At 43.4% G+C, this 21,329-nt stretch overlaps 1 protein-coding gene across 1 annotated transcript in view; it reads right to left on the reverse strand.

Moving 5' to 3' along the window:
• Nucleotides 1-19,654, reverse strand: part of LOC122558277 (beta,beta-carotene 15,15'-dioxygenase-like) — a 40,354-nt gene extending 20,700 nt beyond the window's left edge. The window contains exons 1-6 of the mRNA XM_043706674.2: nt 19,617-19,654; nt 18,690-18,901; nt 17,447-17,575; nt 8,964-9,093; nt 6,702-6,849; nt 5,745-5,892 (exon numbers count right to left, since the gene is read on the reverse strand). Coding sequence (XP_043562609.2) covers nt 5,745-5,892; nt 6,702-6,849; nt 8,964-9,093; nt 17,447-17,575; nt 18,690-18,753 — 619 coding nt within the window. The 5' untranslated portion in view covers nt 18,754-18,901; nt 19,617-19,654. The remainder of the gene's footprint in view (nt 1-5,744; nt 5,893-6,701; nt 6,850-8,963; nt 9,094-17,446; nt 17,576-18,689; nt 18,902-19,616) is intronic.
• Between the last annotated feature and the right edge of the window lie 1,675 nt (nt 19,655-21,329).

Below are 21,329 nucleotides of genomic sequence, written 5' to 3' on the forward strand. Positions count from 1 at the left end.
CCTTCTTCAAAGACTGCAATTTCCCCTCCGATGTTGTCGACGACGGTCTCCACCGCATCTCCTCCACTTCCTGCACCTCCGCCCTTGAATCCTGCCCCTCCAAACGCCACCAGGACAGAACCCCACTGGTCCTCACCTTCCACCCCACCAACCTCCGGGTACATCGTATCATCCTCCATCATTTCTGCCACCTCCAGACAGACCCCACCACCAGGGATATATTTCCCTCTCCACCCCTATCAGATTCAGGAGAGACCACTCCCTCTGCGACTCCCTCGTCAGGTCCACACCCCCCACCAACTCAACCTCCACTCCCAGCACCTTCCCCTGCAACCGCAAGAAGTGCAAAACTTGAGCCCACACCTCCCCCCTCACCTCCCTCCAAGGCCCCAATGGATCCTTCTATATCCGTCGCAAATTCACCTGCACCTCCACACACATCATTTACTGTATTAGCTGCACCCGATGTGGTCTCCTCTACGTTGGGGAGACAGGCTGCCTACCTGCAGATTGTTTCAGGGAACACCTCTGGGACACCTGCACCAACCAACCCAACTGCCCCATGGCTGAACACTTTAGCTCCCCCTCCCACTCCGCCAATGACATGCAGGTCCTTGGTCTCCTCCATCGCCAGACCCTGGCCACACGACATCTGGAGGAAGAGCGCATCATCTTCTGCCTAGAAACCCTCCAACCACACGGGATGAATGTAGATCTCTCCAGGTTCCTCTTTTCCCCTCCCCCTACCTTATCTCAGTCCAAACCCTCGGATTCAGCACCGCCCTCTTGATCTGCAATCTTCTTCCTGACCTCTCCGTCCCCACCCCCAATCCGGCCTATCACCCTCACCCTCACCTCCTTCCACCTATCGTATTCCCAGCGTCCCTCCCCCCAAATTCCCTTCCTCCTACCTTTTATCTTTGCCCGCTTGGCACACCAGCCTCATTCCTGAAGAAGGGCTTATGCCCGAAACGTCGATTCTCCTGCTCCTCGGATGCTGCCTGGCCTGCTGTGTTTTTCCAGCACCACATTTTTCAACTCTGGTACTCCAGCATCTGCAATCCTCATTTTCTCCAACAGTTCCCCTGGCAGTTCATTCCATACATGCACCACTCTCTGCCTGAAAAAGCTATCCCTCAGGTTCAGAAGTCACAGGAACAGCAATTAGACCATTCAGCCCATCATATCTGCTCCACCATTCAATCATGGCTGATTGGTTTCTCAACTCCATTCTCTTGCCTTCTCCCTGTAACTCTTGATCCCCTTGACAATCAAGAACTTATCTCCATCTTAAATATATTCAATGACCCGGCTTCCACAGCCATCTGCAGCAGTGAAGTCTATAGATTCACCACTCTCTGGCTGAAGAAGTTTCTCCTTATCTCTGATCTAAAGGGTCTTCCCTTTACTCTGAGGGAAGTCCTATTCTCTCCTACAAATGGAAACATCTTCCCAACATCTACTCTGTCCAGGCCATTGAGTATTGTGTAAGTTTCAATCAGATCTTCTCTCATCCTTCTAAACACCATCGAATATAGACCAGAGTGCATAAACGTTCCTCATCCGTTCAGCAATTCATTCCTGGGACCATTCTCGTGAACTTCTTCCAAACATGCTCCAGGGCCAGTACATCCTTCCTGAGATATGGGGCCCAAAGCTGCACGCAATACTTCAAATGTGGTCTGACCACAGCCTTAAAGAGGCTCAGAAGTACTTGCTTGTTTTTATATTAAGTTGTCTCAAAATAAATGCCATTATTGCATTTGCCTTCCTAACCACTGACTCAACTTGCAAGTTTACCTTGAGAGACATTGGTTAAGCCACTATTGGAATATTGTATGCAATTCTGGTCTCCTTCCTATTGGAAAGATGTTGTGAAACTTGAAAGGGTTCAGAAAAGATTTACAAGGATGTTGCCAGGGTTGGAGGATCTGAGCTGTAGGTAGAGGCTGAACAGGCTGGGGCTGTTTTCCCTGGGGCATCGGAGGCTGAGGGGTGATCTTATAGAGGTTTACAAAATTATGAGTGGTATGGATAGGATAAATAGACAAAGTCTTTTCCCTGGAGTCGGGGAGTCCAGAACTAGAGGGCATAGGTTTAGGGTGAGAGGGTAAAGATATAAAAGAGACCTAAGATTAGATTAGATTAGATTAGATTACTTACAGTGTGGAAAACTAAGGGGCAACTTTTTCACACAGAGGGTGGTACGTGTATGGAATGAGCTGCCAGAGGAAGTGGTGGAGGCTGGTACAATTGCAACATTTAAAAGACATTTGGATGGTTATATGAACTGGAAGGGTTTGGAGGGATATGGGCTGAGTGCTGGCAGGTGGGACTAGATTGGGTTGGGATATCTGGTCGGCATGGACAGGTTGGATTGAAGGGTCTGTTTCCATGCTGGACATCTCTATGACTGCTGGACTAGAACTTCGAAGTGTTATTGCACTTCAGACTTCTGAATTTTCTCCCCATTTAGAAAATAGTCCATGCCTCTTTTCTTCTTACCAAAGTGTATGACCTCATACTTTCCCATGTTGTACTCCATCTGCCACTTCTTTGCCCACTCTCCTCACCTGTCCAAATTCTTCTGCAGCCTCCCACCTCCTCAATGCTACTTGTCCCTCTACATGTCTTTGTATCATCTGCAAACTTAGCCAGAATGCCCTCGGTTCCTTCATCTAAATTTTTAATGTATAAAGTGAAAAATTGTGGCCCCAACACTGAGCCTTGCGGAACACCACTTGCCACCAGCTGCCATCCTGAACAGGGCACATTTACCCCTACTCTCTCCTTCCTTCCAGACAGCCAAGCTTCTATCCATGCTAGCACCTTGCCTCTTACACCATGGGCCCTTATCTTACTCAGTCTCCTCTTGCTGGAAAAGCGCAGCAGGTCAGGCAGCATCCAAGGAACAGGAGAATCGACGTTTCGGGCATAAGCCCTTCTTCAGGAAGAAGGGCTTATGCCCGAAACGTCGATTCTCCTGTTCCTTGGATGCTGCCTGACCTGCTGCGCTTTTCCAGCAACACATTTTCAGCTCTGATCTCCAGTCCTCACTTTCTCCTCAGTAGCCTCTTGTGCAGTACCTTGTCAAAGGCCTTCTTGAAGCCTAGGTAGATAATATCCATTGACTCTTCTTGGTCTAACTTGCTTGTTACTTTGTCAAAGAATTCTAGCAGATTTGTCAGGCATGACCTCCCCTTGATGAAACCATGCTGACTTTGCCCTAGTTTATCATACACTTCCAAGTATTCAGAAATCTCATCCTTCACAATGGATTCCAGGATCTTGCCCACAGCTGAGGTTAGGCTAATTGTTCTGTAATTTGTCATCTTTTGCCTTACTCCCTTTTTAAACAGGGGTGTCACATTAGTGATTTTCCAGTCCTCTGGGACCCTCCCTGATTCCTTAAAGATCACCACTAATGCCTCCACTAAGTCTTCAGCTATCTCTCTTAGAACTTTGGGGTGTAGTCCATCTGGTCCAGGTGATTTACCAGGCTATTCAGTTTTTCTAGCACCTGCTCCTTGGTGATGACCACCATACTCAGCTCTGCCCTTTTCAGATCTTTTCCTTCTCACCTTAAACATAATCTTGCTTCTTAAATTCTTAAATTGATTTATACGCACTGGTTGCTTGTACTATGCTAGGCCAACCACAATAGATGATCTTATCTTAAATTAAGAATTTGCAACTTAAAATTTGTAAGTAAATACCATTTTAAACCTCAGAAGCCCTAAAACTTACAATGGATATTTCACCATTTCTCTTTTTCGCTGGGTCCCTGATTAAATGAATGCAGCAAATCGTACATTGTTGTGGTTTGGATTGGACAGAGCTGAGTTGTTTGCAGATATAGTCCAAATATTGTTTATGTGCAGGGCCTCAGGATACCTTACTAACACCCTGGGGACACTAATATTCCATCTGGTTGCCCCAGGGTTGCCCACTTGAGATTGCCCTATTTTGAGTTTTGGATATTGAAACTGGATAATTTGAACTTTGCTGCAGTTGATTTTCAACCTTTACCTAATTAAATATCTAGACCATAAGATATAGGAGCAGAATTAAGCTATTCAGCTAATCGGGTCTGCTCTACCAATCAATCATGGCTTACCTGTTTCTCAGCCCCATTCTTCTCGTAATCTTTGACCCCGTTACTAATCAAGAATTTATTTATCTCTCTCTCAAAGATTCACCATCCTCTGGCTGAAGAAATTCCTCTTCATCTCAGTTCTCCTCAGCTGCAGCACATTTGTCAGCATTTTAATCTGATTAATGAAATAACATTGAACTAAAGGTGTAATTGTCATTTATTGCTGATGTGTCAAGGAGCCCTGAAAGCAATAGCTTGTTTCTCTCACCTCCAGGTCAATAATTCCAGATTCAGACCAATTTAGAGGTGACCACTGACTGTGGTCAATGCTGACATTTCAGTAAAATCCAAGTGTCTCCTTTAAATCCTGACCTAGAAGTCAGTTCATAATCAGTTCACTCATGTTAAGTCTTATGCATATGTAAAGCAGGGGTCTAAACTGCCCAAAAGGCAAGTTTGAAGTTTATCTTACTTCAGAGCCAAGAGGATCAGGAGTTCTTCTCCCAGCTCCTTATTAAATCTAAGGCCTACTATCAGCCACCATTCCACCCCTCCCAATTGTCTCCTGCCTTTCCAGAAAATCTACGTTATGAGCTTACCAATCTTGTCATTTCCCATCGCTGTTCTCTCACCAAACTCCTCCATCCCCCCACAATAACAACACTATAACTACTGAGCTGTCTCTAGGATTGTAGTCAAAAAGTGTTGCACTGGAAAAGCACAGCAGTTCTGGCAGTATCCGAGAAACAGGAGAGTTGATGTTTGGGGTATGAGCCCTTCATCTAGGCTCCTAACTGAAAGCCGAAGCTCACTAGTAATATCAATCCTGATCAGGCAAGCAAACCAATGTTCCCTGGTATTGTTGATAGCCTTATTAGGTGCCTACACACCAGGATCACACTCCAATTCAAGAGGACTTCACTTTCTAAATCTTCACATAGCTATCTGAAGAAGTGCAGAGGACTTGCTGCTCAATTATCCTCTTTCAACTATCGTCATTCATGCATGGGACATGGTCATTGCTGACAAAGACAACATTTACTACCCAGCCCTAACTGCTCTCTAGGTGGTGGCGGTGAGCCTGCAGAACAGTAACTGGACTGCAAATATGATCCCTGGGACTGCCTAGGCTCATTATAATGAGTGACATGGAAGGAATTTCTTTCTTTTCTTATACTTCCAGATGATGTTTTGGCCAAAGTAATCTCAATAAGCCTTTACATTTTCACACCCTGCTGTAAAAAGTTAATAAGGACCTCAAATACAGAGAATCTGAATACTTCACATCCTTCAGAATATTGGACAACACAAAGACATTAAAAATAGTTTAGTCAACAAATGAACAATATGGTGCGGTACTGAATTATAAAATAGACTCATCTGGACTCTTACTTCTACTACAATAACACAGTGAGAACATTGGTGTGCAAGTCTGACTTGTAATGAGTGGAAGGTAGGAAGGACAGAAGGGATAAGTCAACAGATTGCTACTAGATGCAACTACTCTAAGGAATAATTTATTGAAATACAAATACTGACAGAACACTTTGGTGAAAGGAATTACCAACATCACACTGAATCATACATGTAAACTAAAATCAAAACCAGTCTTCAAACTTTCCAACATTGTAAATCTCCATCAAGGTACCTGGCTTTGTATTTGGTATCTTCACAAACAGGTATTTTGTTTTGCCCTTCTCAGCGATGGAGGTGCCCATATTGTAAGTGTTTCCATCTCCATCATAATGTGGATGCGATGTTGCCAAGTTCAGAGAAACATATTTTGTGTAGTCAACCTATATAAATATACCAAAGATAATCGATGCAACTCTTCATCTTTAACGTACACTACCATTTACTGTTTTAATGGCATACATTTCATCATGGTTGCGCACATATTAAAATGTTATAGCAGAAATTCAATTGCAGAGTATTAGAACATCAGGAGAAATTAAAAATTAAAGCTGTTTATTACGCTTCCACCCATAAAACTGGTGACACACTGACTGGATCCCGAGGTATTCTATCATGAAATGCAGTACACTGCGTGACACAAATGGCTGTTCAGAGGGCTTCCAATGTCTTCCCCACTAAGTAACATGCTCACTTGAAGAGTTTGTGCAGAGTCAATCAGTCAAATGGCCTCCTTCTGCACTGTAACACATGCGTATTGCATTTCAAGGCTCTAATATGTTTGTTCCATGATAAAGTAAAAGCCATCAAGTGAAACCTCGACAATCCTCAGAGGAAGGATGAAGTGTTCAGAGATACTCAAAGGAATTAATCAGCTCAAGCAGAGTAGAGTAATCTTTTGCCTACTCACTCACTCAAATGATATCGCGGAGGTTTGGAAGTGAATAGCATAGATATCATCATTCCTTCCAAAACATGGGGTTTAAAGCCATTGGAGTGATAACTTTAATTCAGGAGGAAGGTTAAAACAGGAGCATTCCTGATTAACTGGTGCAACCTAAAGACATCTAAAGTATTTGACTGTTGTCAGTGTGTTAATTAAACATTGGCGACCATTCCCATGTAAACACAACAGTTCATTGAGTTGTCAAATATAATTCTTCCAATAGAGCTTTATTTTAATAAATCTCACCTTCTCCAATGTTTCAAGAGTTCTAGGATCTATCCTTCTGATGTAGTTGACCTCTGATGAAGCAAAGAAATCCTCACCATATTTAATTATATTGATCAAACAGTTATCAGTGAAATCAGGAATAGCGTGTGTGAGATAGGAAACTGCTCTGTAAAATAAAAACAAAGGCATGTTGCATGCTTATGTTTGTTTCCCAGTTTGAGACAAATGCGATGTAACAATTTATGGAACTGAATGTATAAAATCAATTGTTTCTGCAATATTGGTGAAACTCAAGTTGCATATGTTATTGGACCCTAAAGATATATGATATCACTAAGATTGTTGAAAGAAGGCAGAGAAGAGACGATAAAAGTTTTGAGGCCATAGTAAAATGGGGGGGGGGGGGGGGGTGGTAAATCATACAGAAACAAATAAAATTATGAACTTAATAGATGAGATAGAAGTAGAGAGGTTGTTTCCACTGACCGTTGAAACGAGAACAAGCGGGCATAGCCTCAGAATATATGCCAGCAGGTTAAGGACTGAATTGAGGTGGAACTTTTTCTCCCAAAGGGTTGTGAATCTATGGAATTACCTGCCCAGTGAAGCAGTTTAGGTTACCTCATTCAAAGTTTTAAGGCAAAGATAGATAGATTTTTGAACAGTAAAGGAATCAAGGGTTATGGTGAGAGGAAAGGTAAATGGAGCTGAGTTCTCGACAATGTCAGTCAATGATCTTATTGAATGGTGCACTAGCTCGATGGGCCAGATGGCCTACTCCTGATCCTATTGTTTATGTTCTTGATTCTAGTTTTAAAATCCACCTTAAACATTGCAAATTTTGTTACTTAACAAGACACTAATTGGCAATTGGTCAAGAAGGAGGAGAAGGAAAAATTCAAAGACCGGCAAAAATTCTAATCAAGTTGTAGGCAAACCATTGATGAATTTACCAGTTTATTTGCAGAAATTGCATACTGGAGAGATAAAAGGTGCTCAGCAGAGGTGCTAAATATAAATTATCAGAAGATTTTTAATAATACATTCCATGAGAATAATTCAGGTGCATGGAATATGAAGAAATACAACTGCGAGGACAAGAAGATGGCAGCCCAGAAAAAAACGTTAGGATCATTGAGTTTTGCTTTGACCACAGGTAGTAGTATTTCTTCAATAATGGGTTAAGATTTGTCCTTGATATGAACACATAATTGTGGCTGCAAATTTGCTAATAAAACAATATGAAGGATTATAAAATAATTAAGGAAGGAATGGACAAGATAAGAGAATAAATGATGCAATTTCATGTGCAGAGATGCGGAATGATATATATGCAAGAAAAATAACAAGGAATGGATATTTGTATTTGGTTCAAAGACTCTCAAGGCTATGGGATTTAGTGGGCAGAGATCTAGAGATCCAAACTCCCTTCGTAAAAACATTTTGGGTCCCTCTACATAAAATGGACTGCAGTGGTTCAAGAATGAAGCTCACTATCACCTTCTCAACAGAAGCTGGGATGGGCAATACATGCTGACCCGGCCATCAATGCCCACTTCCCATGAATTAAAAAAACGTGCCAGTGGAGATAGGTAAAGTCATAAATCAAAACTTTTTTTTATAAATAGGAGCATGGAGTGCAACAGTCATAAAATAATAATGAATTTAAACAGCAAAGTTGTCACATCACAGTTTTTGTGTACTGTGTACAGTTGTGGACACTTTTTCGTCTTAAAGACATTAAAGCCATTGAGGTATTTGACACAAATCTGCCAAGATGTTGGGAAACTACTGTTTAAGAAGATACTTGAGAAATTTTTACCATTTTCACTGGAACATAGAAGGCTATAAGATATGCAATGCAAGCTTTTTAAATGACAAAAAAATTGAATAGGGTGAATAGGGTCAGACTAGCTTCGCTACTTGGAAAGTTGATGATAATATGTGTTACGTTCAAATCATCACTTAGGGAGTGAGAAACAGTTTTAGCTGGAAGAAATAGCTGTGCCTGAGGTCTGATTTGAGAATGGAGTGCTTGCCACTGGATTGACTGAGGTGAAGCTTAATACTTCCTTTTTGTTAAACAGAGTTAATTTTGAAGCAGATAAAGGTAGAAGGCCAGAACAGTAATATTCGTTTGGGTTGCTCTCGGAAAGAGTTGGCATTGCATAACTGGCCTGATTGCCATCCTTTGTGCTGCAAATTTCAACTATTCCATGACAAGGATCAATTTGTTAACCAAAATAAATAGGAACAATCAGTAGATTCCTTCATGCTTACTTGGAAAAAATGTTCTTGCACGGATCTGGGTAAGCCATTGTGCCAAATTCTGACACCACAATCCTATTAGCTTCTATGTTAGACTTGTAAGTGTCGCTGCGAAGATACTTACTTCTGTAGAACACCTCACCTAGATTTAAAAATATAGAAAATGCCAGTAAACATTGTGGCTAGTAGAAATCAATTTCCAATTACCCATTCCAGTCTAGGAAGCTTGGAATCTGAACTTTGTGATGATCATTCACATTGTGTCTTGCAGCTTTATGCAACATGCTGCATTACCTTCAATTGCCACCAGTGGTCCTCCTTTCAAATGCAAGTACACCCAATTCAAGTTTGGAAATCATTGTGTCTAATTAATACAATAACATTAACTACATTTAAAAAATGTGTTTTTAAATCGGTAGCTGGAATTAGTTTCAGTCCCTGATTCACTTTGAGGGAGCATTTTCCAATGAGGATTAGTTATGTCCCTTTTGGAATATTGCATTCAATTCTGTTCTTGCTGCTATAGGAAAGATGTTGAGAAACTTTGAAGGGTGCAGAAAAAATTTACGAGAATGTTGTTGGGGTTGGAGGGTTTAAACTGTAGGAAGAGGTGAATAAGCTGGGGCTGTGTTCCCTGGAGCATTATAGGCTGAGGGCAAACATTATGGAAGTTTATTAAAATCATGAAGGGCATGGATAGGATGATTAGCCAAGGTCTTTTCCCCAGGGTACATTAGTCCGAAACTAGAAGGTATAGGTTTAAGGTGAGAGGGGAAGGTCTTAAAAGGGATCTAAGGGATTAAAAGGAATCTGCCTTTTTGAGCAAAGGGTGGTGTGTGTATGGAATGAGCTACCAGCAGAAGTGGAGGAGGCTGGTACAATTACAAATTTTGAAAGGCATCTGGATGGGTATATGAATAGGAAGGGTTTAGATGGGTATGGGCCAACACTGGCAAATGGAACTAGATTAATTTAGGACATCTGGATGGCATGGACAAGTTTAACCGAAGGGTCTGTTTCTGTGCTGTACATCTCTATGAGTCATCTTTTGACAAGCATTTCAGTGGAATTTTTATTTTGATCCCAGTTTTAAAGTAGAACAACAGTCAAACAATGATTTTACACATCTTAGAATATTTACGGATAATTTCCCTTACGTACATGGGATCTAGAACAGAAAACAGTCCATTATATTTGTTTGTAAAGGTAGAATAAGAATTTCTTTCTCTTACCAAGTTTTCATCATTACCATCCTTACCTAAGGACATCTTTCTGATAATATATTCAAAAAATATACCTCTTAAAAAAAGAACTATGGGAAAGATTGAAGAAGTGGAAAAAGTTGTAGAGCATTCCCAAAGAGCTGGGTTAAACATGTGGGCTGAATGGTTTCCTTCTGTATTGTGGTTGAAGGTTATTTGGCATCCATGGGTGCGGAGGTGTGGAGCACTGTAGGACTCTCACAGGGAAAACACGGGGAAAGAGAAAGAAGAGGATAGATGATGTCAGAATGGTGAACGTGATCGATCGGGACTTTGGTGAGGCATTCGACAAGCTTCCGCATGGTAGAGTGATTACCAAAGTTAGATAACATGGAATACAAGGAGAACTATCCATTTGTATGTGGAATTACACCTGGAGCCTATGATGCAACAAACAACATGTTTGATTACGGATCCTGACATTGTAGTTCGACTCTTGCTTGGCTTGAGAGCAACGGAGATTTTGGGCGGCACGGTGGCTCAGTGGTTAGCACTGCTGCCTCACAGCACCAGGGACTCGGGTTTAATTCCCACCTTGGGTGACTGTCTGTGTGGAGTTTGTTAAGTCACATCATCTCTCAACCACCCACTGCCTGGAGTTGTTGATGAGCACCTTGACCATGCCCAGTCACAATCCGACATGGAGGTCTCCTAGACTGTCCATTCCCTCCAAATTGGGGGGGGGGGGGGCATGGTGAAGAGTTAAAGGTCATGGGAGAGGGACTGAAGTATCTCCAGAATTGAGGAGCAGCCTCGTTAGCTAGTGGTAGAGGGGCAGCAACCTCACACATATTATGTAGGTTGATTAGGGGTCAGTTACCTTAGTTTGATGGACCGAGGGTTGGGAAAGTAGGATCTTCATGGGGACTGAGTTGGTACGCTATTGGTATCACTCTGTATTGCAAACCAACTGCACCATGAAGATGCAGTCACCATGAAGATCCCACCCTCCCAACCCTCTGCCTGTGGCACGATCATCCTCAGGTTAAACCACTGCCGGGTATCTCTCTTTGATGAGAGACCAACCTTATGGTCCTCTGGGACTATGATCACTTTTGCTATGTAAGTGTGGAACACAGATTCTTCCAGGCTATAGATATTACAGTCCAGGAGAATGTGAACTGGCTTAACCATATATTACTTCGGGATGCTGAGTTAATATTCTTTGCTCCAAATCCCTGGTGGGCACAGAGATGACTCTGACATAGACAGCTACCTGCCAGGGTCCCCTACTTCATCCAGATGGTAGAATGAAATGCCTTAGCAGATTCAAATGGCTGATGTGGCCTGGAAAATTGAACTTGAGCAAGAACAGCTCATATAAGAAACCTCTCATGGTGTGTCAAATTTTGTGGAGGGATTTTCTGAGAGGTGCCTCAGGTTGTTGGGGCAAAGACTTTGGACTCTATCATTGATGTTAAATTTCATCCAAATGGAGGTCAGCAGAGAAGGAAGTATGCCACACACCTGAGCTACCTTGACATCTCAAACGCAGTAAAGCCAAACACTTTTTGTTTACAATTCTTATAGATTTGGTTTCAGGTTAGATATGTGTCATGACAGTTCTGGCCTATCTTTATTTATGGGGTTGGAGGAATTGGAATGGATTCAAGTGAATGCCCAGTTAATGCCAAGCATCTATTCCCTTTCTGAGGAAGGATACTCTTGCTCTCGAGGAAATGCAGCGAAGGTTTACCAGGCTGATGCAGGGGATAGCGGGACTGACATATGAGGAGAGATTGACTAGGTTAGAACTGTTTTCGCTGGAGTTCACACGAATGAGGGAGATCTCATAGAGACCTTTAAAACTCTAACAGGACTAGACAGTGTAGATGCAGAGAGAATGTTCCTGATGATGGGTGTGTCCAGAACCAGGAGCCTAGGATTCAGGATCGATCATGGAGAAGGAGATGAGGAGATATTTCTTCATCCAAAGAGTGGTGGGCCTGTGGAATTCATTACCACAGGAAGCAGTTGATGCCAAAACATTGAATGTATTCAAGAGGTGGCTAGATATAGCACTCGGAGTGAATGAGATCAAAGGTTATGGGGAGAAAGCAGAATAAGGCTCATGATGAATGGCTGAGCAGGCTCAAAGGGTTAATATAGAATTAATAAATTACAAGCATAATGGACCAATGGAAGCCGACAGTGAAGCTGGTCTTTACAACTGAAAGGTGAAATGCTTGGAACAACACATTCTGTATTTTCAATTCAACTGCAAGTTGAAATAATGCAGAATCCTTTCTTCCATCTGCTGCCAACAGCTAAACACAAACTGTCAGGCTATCTAAAGAAGCACATTTTTAAATCTAGAACTGCTCTTGCAATGTTACATTAAGCAGTCACTGCTCTCATAGCACAGCTATTAGTTCTATTGCCTCACAGTACCAGGGACCTGGGTTCAATCCTAGCCTTGGGTGACTGTGGAGCTTGCACATTCTCACTGTGGCAAACATGAGGACTGCAGATGCTGGAAATCAGAATCTAGATTAGAGTGGTGCTGGAAAAGCACAGCAGGTCAGGCAGCATCCGAGGAGTAGGAGAATCGATGTTGGGATGAAGGTGATAGGTCTGAGAGGAGGGTGGAGCGGATAGGTGGGAAGGAAGATTGGCAAGTAGGGCAGGTCATGAGGATGGTGCTGAGCTGGAAGGTTGGAACTGGGGTAAGGTGGTGGGAGGGGAAATGAGGAAACTGGTGAAGTCCACATTGATGCCCTGGGGTTGAAGTGTTCCGAGGTGGAAGATCAGGCATTCTTCCTCCAGGCGGCGGGTGGTGAGGGAGCGGCGGTGAAGGAGGCCCAGGACTTCCATGTCCTCGGCAGAGTGGGAGGGGGAGTTGAAATGTTGGGCCATGGGGCGGTAGGGTTGATTCGTGCGACTGCCCTAGAGATATTCCCTAAAGCGCTCTGCGAGAAGGCACCCAGTTTCCCCAATGTAGAGGACACCGCATCGGGAGCAACGGATACAATAAATGATATTGTTGGATGTGCAGGTAAAACTGATGGATGTGGAAGACTCCTTTGTGGCCTTGGATGGAGGTGAAGGGGGAGGTGTGGGCGCAGGTTTTGCAATTTCTGCGGTGGCAGGGGAAGGTGGGTTGTTGGGGGGCGTGGACCTGACCAGGTAGTCATGGAGGGAACGGTCTTTGCGGAAAGTGGAAAGGGACGGGGAGGGAAATATATATCTGGCGGTGGGGTACATTTGGAGGTGGCGGAAATGTTGGCGGATGACGCGGTTTATGCGAAGGTGGTAGGGTGGAAGGTGAGGACCGGGGGGGTTCTGTCCATGTTATGGGTGGAGGGACAGGGTTTGAGGGCGGAGGGGCAGGATGTGGATGAGAAGCACTGGAGGGCATCTTCAACCATGTGGGAGGGGAAATAACGCAATTACTCAGCACCCTGGGTTAATGGGGGTGTGGGATGATCTTCAGAGGATCAGTGCAGACTCAATGGGCCAAATAACTTCTTTCTGCACTGTGTAGAGTCTATGATCTCACAACCACAATACACTCTTCACAGGAGCAAAATCCCACTTTAAATATCTCTGGACCACCAAATGAAGCCTGTACTGAAAGTCTCTCCAGGCTGTCTTTCCTCCAAGGTTACTGTACACACTAAAAGGAGGAAAGAAGTTTCATGACGAGGTATTCGAGGAAAAGGGACTAATTTCCATGAAACTGCACTCACTTAATCAGATGTTTAATAGAGAAGGTTTCACATTTTTGGATCATTGGAATCTCTTTAGGGGTAGAAGTGACCTGTACAAGAAGGATAGATTGCACCTAAATTGGAAGGGGATTAATATACTGGCAGGGAAATTTGCTACAACTGCTTGGGAGGATTTAAACTAGTAAGGTGGGGGTGGGGGGGGGGGGGTGGGACCCAGGGAGAAAGTGAGGAAAGCGATCGATCCGAGACCGGTACAACTGAGAACAGAAGTGAGTCAAGCAGTCAGGTCAGGCATGGACAAGGTAGGACTAATAAATTAAGCTGCATTTATTTCAATGCAAGGGGCCTAACAGGGAAGGCAGATGAACTCGGGCATGGGACTGGGATATCATAGCAATTACGGAAACATGGCTCAGGGATGGGCAGGACTGGCAGCTGAATGTTCCACGATACAAATGCTACAGGAAGGATAGAAAGGGAGGCAAAAGAGGAGGGGGAGTGGCATTTTTGATCAGGGATAGCATTACAGCTGTGCTAAGGGAGGATATTCCCAGAAATACATCCAGGGAAGTTATTTGGGTGGAACTGAGAAATAAGAAAGGGATGATCACCTTATTGGGATTGTATTATAGAGCCCCCAATAGTCAGAGGGAAATTGAGAAACAAACTTGTAAGGAGATCTCAGCTATCTGTAAGAATAATAGGGTGGTTATGGTAGGGGATTTTAACTTTCCGAACATAAACTGGGACTGTCATAGTATTAAAGGTTTAGATGGAGAGGAATTTCTTAAGTGTGTACAAGACAATTTTCTGATTCAGTATGTGGATGTACCTACTAGAGAAGGTGCAAAACTTGACCTACTCTTGGGAAATAAGGCAGGGCAGGTGACTAAGGTGTCAGTGGGGGAGCACTTTGGGGCCAGTGACCATAATTCTATTTGTTTTAAAATAATGATGGAAAAGGATAGACCAGATCTAAAAGTTGATGTTCTAAATTGGAGAAAGGCCAATTTTGACGGTATTAGGCAAGAACTTTCAAAAGCTGATTGGAGGCAGATGTTCGCAGGTAAAGGGACAGCTGGAAAATGGGAAGCCTTCAGAAATGAGATAACAAGAATCCAGAGAAAGTATATTCCTGTCAGGGTGAAAGGGAAGGCTGGTAACTATAGGGAATGCTGGATGACGAAAGAAATTGAGGGTTTAGTTAAGAAAAAGAAGGAAGCATATGTCAGGTACAGACAGGATAGATCGAGTGAATCCTTAGAAGAGTATAAAGAAAGTAGGAGTATACTTAAGAGGGAAATCAGGAGGGCAAAATGGGGACATGAGATAGCTTTGGCAAATAGAATTAAGGAGAATCCAAAGGAGTTTTACAAATATATTAAGGACAAAAGGGTAACTAGGGAGAGTATAGAGCCCCTCAAAGATCAGCAAGGCGGTCTTTGTGTGGAGCCACAGAAAATGGGGGAGATACTAAATGAATATTTTGCATCAGTATTTACTGTGGAAAAGGATATGGAAGATATAGCCTGTAGGGAAATAGATGGTGACACCTTGCAAAATGTCCAGATTACAGAGGAGGAACTGCTGGATGTCTTGAAATGGTTAAAGGTGGATAAATCCCCAGGACCTGATCAGGTGTACCCGAGAACTCTATGGGAAGCTAGAGAAGTGATTGCTGGGCCTCTTGCTGAGATATTTGTATCATCGATAGTCACAGGTGAGGTGCCGGAAGACTGGAGGTTGGCAAACGTGGTGCCACTGTTTAAGAAGGGTGGTAAGGACAAGCGAGGGAACTATAGACCAGTGAGCTTGACCTCGGTTGTGGGCAAGTTGTTGGAGGGAATCCTGAGGGACAGGATGTACATGTATTTGGAAAGGCAAGGACTGATTCGGGATAGTCAACATGGCTTTGTGCGTGGGAAATCATGTCTCACAAACTTGATTGAGTTTTTTGATGAAGTAACAAAGAAGATTGATGACGGCAGAGCAGTAGATGTGATCAGTAAGGCGGTCGACAAGGTTCTCCATGGGAGACTGATCAGTAAGGTTAGATCTCATGGAATACAGGGAGAACTAGCCATTTGGATACAGAACTAGCTCAAAGGTAGAAGACAGAGGGTGGTGGCCGAGGGTTGTTTTTTCAGACTGGAGGCCTATGACCAGTGGAGTGCCACAAAGATCGGTACTGGGCTCTCTACTTTTTGTCATTTACATAAATGATTTGGATGAGAGCATAAGATGTACAGTTAGTAAGTTTGCAGATGACACCAAAATTGAAGGTGTAGTGGACAGCGAAGAGGGTTACCTCAGATTACAACAGGATCTGGACCAGATGGGCCAATGGGCTAAGAAGTGGCAGATGGAGTTTAATTCAGATAAATGCAAGGTGTCGCATTTTGGGAAAGCAAATCTTAACAGGACTTATTCACTTAATGGTAAGGTCCTAGGGAGTGTTGCTGAACAAAGAGATCTTGGAGTGCAAGTTCATAGCTCCTTGAAAGTGGAGTCGCAGGTAGATAGGATAGTGAAGGCAGCATTTGGCATGCTTTCCTGTATTGGTCAGAGTACTGAGTACAGGAGTTGGGAGGTCATGTTGTGGCTGTACAGGATATTGGTTAGGCCACTGTTAGAATATTGCGTGTAATTCTGGTCTCCTTCCTATCGGAAAGAGATTGTGAAACTTGAAAGGGTTCAGAAAAGATTTACAAGGATGTTGCCAGGGTTGGAGGATCTGAGCTACAGGGAGAGGCTGAACAGGCTGGGGCTGTTTTCCCTGGAGCGTTGGAGGTTGAGGGGTGACCTTATAGAGGTTTACAAAATTATGAGGGGCATGGATAGGATAAATAGACAAAGTCTTTTCCCTGTGGTGGGGGAGTCCAGAACTAGAGGGCATAGGTTTCGGGTGAGAGGGTAAAGATATAAAAGAGACCTAAGGGCCAACATTTTCACGCAGAGGGTGGTACGTGTATGAGCATGTGGTGTAGGCTGGTACAATTGCAACATTTAAGAGGCACTTGGATGGGTATATGAATAGGAAGGGTTTGGAGGGATATGGGCCGGGTGTTGGCAGGTGGGACTAGATTGGGTTGGGATATCTGGTTGGCATGGACGGGTTGGACCGAAGGGTCTGTTTCTATGCTGTACATCTCTATGACTCTATGACTAAATGAGTATAATATCTATAGAGTGGTTTTCTATGACAAAACAACCTCACATTAAGCTGTTAATTGAACTGTCATGAACTTTGTCTTAGTTTTACTGATTTTTCATTATTATGTATGACTTCTATCATTGATGTAGTCGTTGTGCTGGGTGACTTATAAAACTTTTCAATCTATTTTTCATGCAAAAGCACACGTGACAATAAATTTCTATTCTATTCACTGTGTCTGACAGCCCATTTGTAAAACTGTTCCTACAGATTTTGCATGCAGATTAAATGCTTGATGGAAAATGCACAGTATATCAAATCAAGGCAAAGGGAATGTCATAATGACAATCTTGATAAGTACTATTTCCACATCTGGAAAGAGATGAAAAGCATTCTACAGTAACTTACCATTTTCAAAAGTGAAACTATGCAACAAAGACAACCCATCAAACCAATGGTTGTAGACAGTATCGCCAATTTTGTGCATGCCTGGTCCATTTCGAATGAGTGTCCCCTGCAGCCATTGTGGGATTTGGCCTATTCAAATGTAAAATAATCCTGAGTTAAAATCCACCTTATTCTGTGAACGTCAATGCCCTGCGCACGTGAAACAGCAAAGGACTTGCAGAATCTGCAACACATTAGCAAGTGGATCTTAATGTGGCAAGATACCGGTGGAAGTAAAATTCTTTCCAAAGTTCCAAGAACTTTAAATCTCACACATTCATTTGTTTGTCCAGGGTACGACCATAGAAGCCCCACACTGAGGAAGCAGGCCATTCAGCCCCTCATGTGAACATCGACCCTCTGAAAGCATCTCACCAAAACACCTCCTTACTATATCCCTGTAAGCCTGCTAATTCATCTCGCTTACACATCCCTGGGCAGTTTAGCACGGCTAATCCACCTAACCTGCAAATTTTTGGACTATGGGAGGAAACTGGAGCATATCGAGGAAAGTCTACACAGACACAGGAAGAATGTGCAAATTCCACACTCGAGGCTGGAATCGAACCTGGGTCCCTGACGCCATGCTAACCACTGAGCCACTATGTGGCGCTCATCAGCTAAGACAAAAAGGACAAAATTCGTGCATATTTTCATAATAAGATTACACAGAATCTTTGCGTCAATACGCGAATAATTGTGTTTTCAGGATGAATCTACAGGCTTTTTTTTTAAAAAAGCGAAGTGACTGGGAACTGAGACCAACTTCTTCAATGTGAATGTTAATCGTGCAGTTTCACCCAGCAAGTTCTGTTCGTGCTGGGTGAATTAGACCCAAGTGAGGAAAAGCGCAATTCCTTCTTCTACCTGCGGTTGGCCCTGGTGTGGGACCCTGATCGCCCTCAGCACTACCGGAGCTCAGGAGGTTCACAGAGCGGCGGCTCCCACTGCCCAGCTTTGCTCCTGTTGTGCAAATGACTTTCCAGAAAGCTGCAGGTTCCGCTGCTTCGACAAGCAAACACTAGGACAAATATTTCACCACCTGATCAAACACTTTCAGCACTTTCCCATACTGGCAAATTGGTAGAGGACTGTATCATTTCCGCTGCCTGATTTGTTGTTTTCTTAAGGCGCCGAGGTTTTGGATACGTAAGCGTAGTTAACACTAAACTGAGTCGCACAGTAATAAACAATACTTTCTCACCTTGAATTTCTGCTTTGACTGGCTCTGGAGATTCCCTTTTATTTCCTCTGAACAGTGATTGCATGGTCACAGCAGCACAGGCAGCTGACCATGCCCGTCCAACGCCTGCACTTGACCAACTTATTCTCCGCCTGTCTGTCTCTGTTCCTTTCTGTTCAGCTTGCCAAACCGAGAGGGGGTTCCGCTTTCGCTCACTGGCCTGCTGACCTCATCTGAAGGAAAAGTCAAAGTCAAAACATACGTCATTGCACAGTTAGGGTTGTTGCTTTCTGCCCCCAGATTATTGTTCAAGTAGAATTGGTCATTTTTTTCTGCCACATTTTTTTGTTTAAGCCTTATTTCGAAGAGGTGATCCTGTATTTGTTAGAACCCCGGACAGTCACTTTCAACAGTCTTGCAATGTGCGTCAGAATGATTGGCTCGTGGTTAGTGGCGATCACTGCTACTTCACAGCACTAGGTGTGTGCGTGTGAAGGTGACCGTGTGGAGTTTGCACATTCTCTCTGCGTTTGAGTGGGTTCCCCTCTGAGTGCTCCCGTTTCTTCCCACAATCTAAGGGTGTGCAGGTTGTGGGAATTGGTGGATTGGTCATGGGAAATGCTGGGTCTCCAGGATTGGGGCAGTATGGACTTATTGGGCCGAACGGTCTTCTTCCTCAGCGTAGGGATTCTATGGGCTAGAAGGCCTCGTGGAGGTACTACACGGACCTTCTGACTTCTCCACATTACCAAAAGTGTCATATGTTCAATTTCCCTCCCAGTGTTTTTGTATAAAACTTGCTCGAAATGTTAACGGAAATATGTTGCAATCGCTTGCTGATGGGCACATTGCTCCCTAAACTTATCTCAGTGACTGAAAGAGATAGAATGATTCTGTTTCGGATTGTTGGTGTGCCATTGCTTATTGCAAGAAATCAGAAGAGCTCACCAGTTTCTCTGGTGCAGTCACTTACGAGCCTCAGCAGTGACTGATCAGAACCGTCCCACACCAGTTGAAACCTAAAGCAATGAAGATTGATACGTGTCAAATACTTGCTTTATGCATTACAAAGGATAGCACTTTGAACTGTCCACCACAACAACATTATTATTATATTACTGGTTGACTTAACTAGTGACTCAGATGGCAGAACTGAAAATACCAGTTGCTGGCGTGTTAAAATTCAGTGATTCTTTTCTCTAGTCTTGTTTTTCCAAGGCTTGTGCCATGGATTGGAGAGGAAGGGGTGATTCCTATTGTGGTTCTGGGAGGGAGAAGCAGTGATGAGAGCAGATATGGATTGAACTGAAAGGCCTGTTTCCCAGACAGAGACTTGAGGATAAAGGAAGGCATGTCAGAAACATTGTGAAAGAAAGTATTGTTGGAACAGATGCAACAGAAGAGCAAAAACTGGAAAAATGGAATAGGGTCCTTCAATCCTCTGAGTTATATCGTGCCAGAGGACTTGTAAACAGCTAGTATTGTACATTTGTTCAGGAAAGGATAGGCCAAGTAGCCCAGTCATCATAACTTTAATGATGGCAAAATAACTGGAAAAATTCTGAGGGACAGGAAATATCTTCATTTAGAATGACATAAATGAATCAAAACTTGTCAGCACACATTTGTTATGCAAATATCATGTTTGACAAGCACGATTGAAATCTTTGAGAACGTAACAAGAAGTTGTTACTCTCAGCCTGGAGTCCGGTTACTAATGGTGTGCCACAAGGACCTGTTTTGGGACCACTGCTGTTTGTCATTTTTAGAAATGACTTAGGCGCAGGCATAGGTGGATGGGTTAGTAATTTTGCAGATGTAGCTAAAGTCGATGGAGTAGTGGACAGTGTGGAAGAATGTTGCAGGAAGACTTGGATAAACTGCAGCATTGAGCAGAGAGGTGGCAAATGGAGTTCAATGCAGATAAATGTGAGATGATTCACTTTGGGAAGAATAACAGGAAGGCAGAATACTGGGTCAATGGAAAGATTCTTGGTAGTGTGGACGTGCAGAGGGATCTTGGAGTCCATGTATACAGATCCCTGAAAGTTGCCACCAGGTTGATAGTGGATTAGTGGTGCTGGAAGAGCACAGCAGTTCAGGCAGTATCCGAAGAGCAGTAAAATTGACGTTTCGGGTAAAAGCCCTTCATCAGGTTGATAGTGCTGTGGCATATGGTATGTCAGGTTTTATTGGTAGAGTGATTGAATTCTGGAGCTGTGATATCATGCGGCAACTATACAAAACGCTAGTAGGGCCACACTTGGAATATTGTCTACAGGGCTAGTTGCCCCATTCCAGGAAGGATGTGGAAGATTTACCAGGGTGTTGCCTGGTCTTATGAGGAAAGGCTGGGAGATTTGGGTCTGTTCTCACTGGAAAGACTAAAAGGGGATACAAGATGATCAGAGGTAGACAGTGAGAGTCTTTTTCCTAGTATGAGGACATCAGCTTGTACGAGGGGGCAGAGCTACAAATTGAGGGGTGATAGATTTAAGACAGATGTCAGAGGCAGGTTCTTTACTCAAAGAGGTAAGGATGTGGAATGTCCTGCTTGCCCATGTAGAAAAATCAGCCACATCAGGGAGATCTCAACAATCCTTGGATAGGCATATGGATGATGATGGAATAGTGTAGGGCATATGGGCTTAGATGAGTTCA

This window comes from Chiloscyllium plagiosum, unplaced genomic scaffold, assembly GCF_037043375.1.
Source record: "Chiloscyllium plagiosum isolate Xiang-an unplaced genomic scaffold, Cpla_swu_hap1 HiC_scaffold_17, whole genome shotgun sequence".
Lineage (NCBI taxonomy): Eukaryota > Metazoa > Chordata > Chondrichthyes > Orectolobiformes > Hemiscylliidae > Chiloscyllium > Chiloscyllium plagiosum.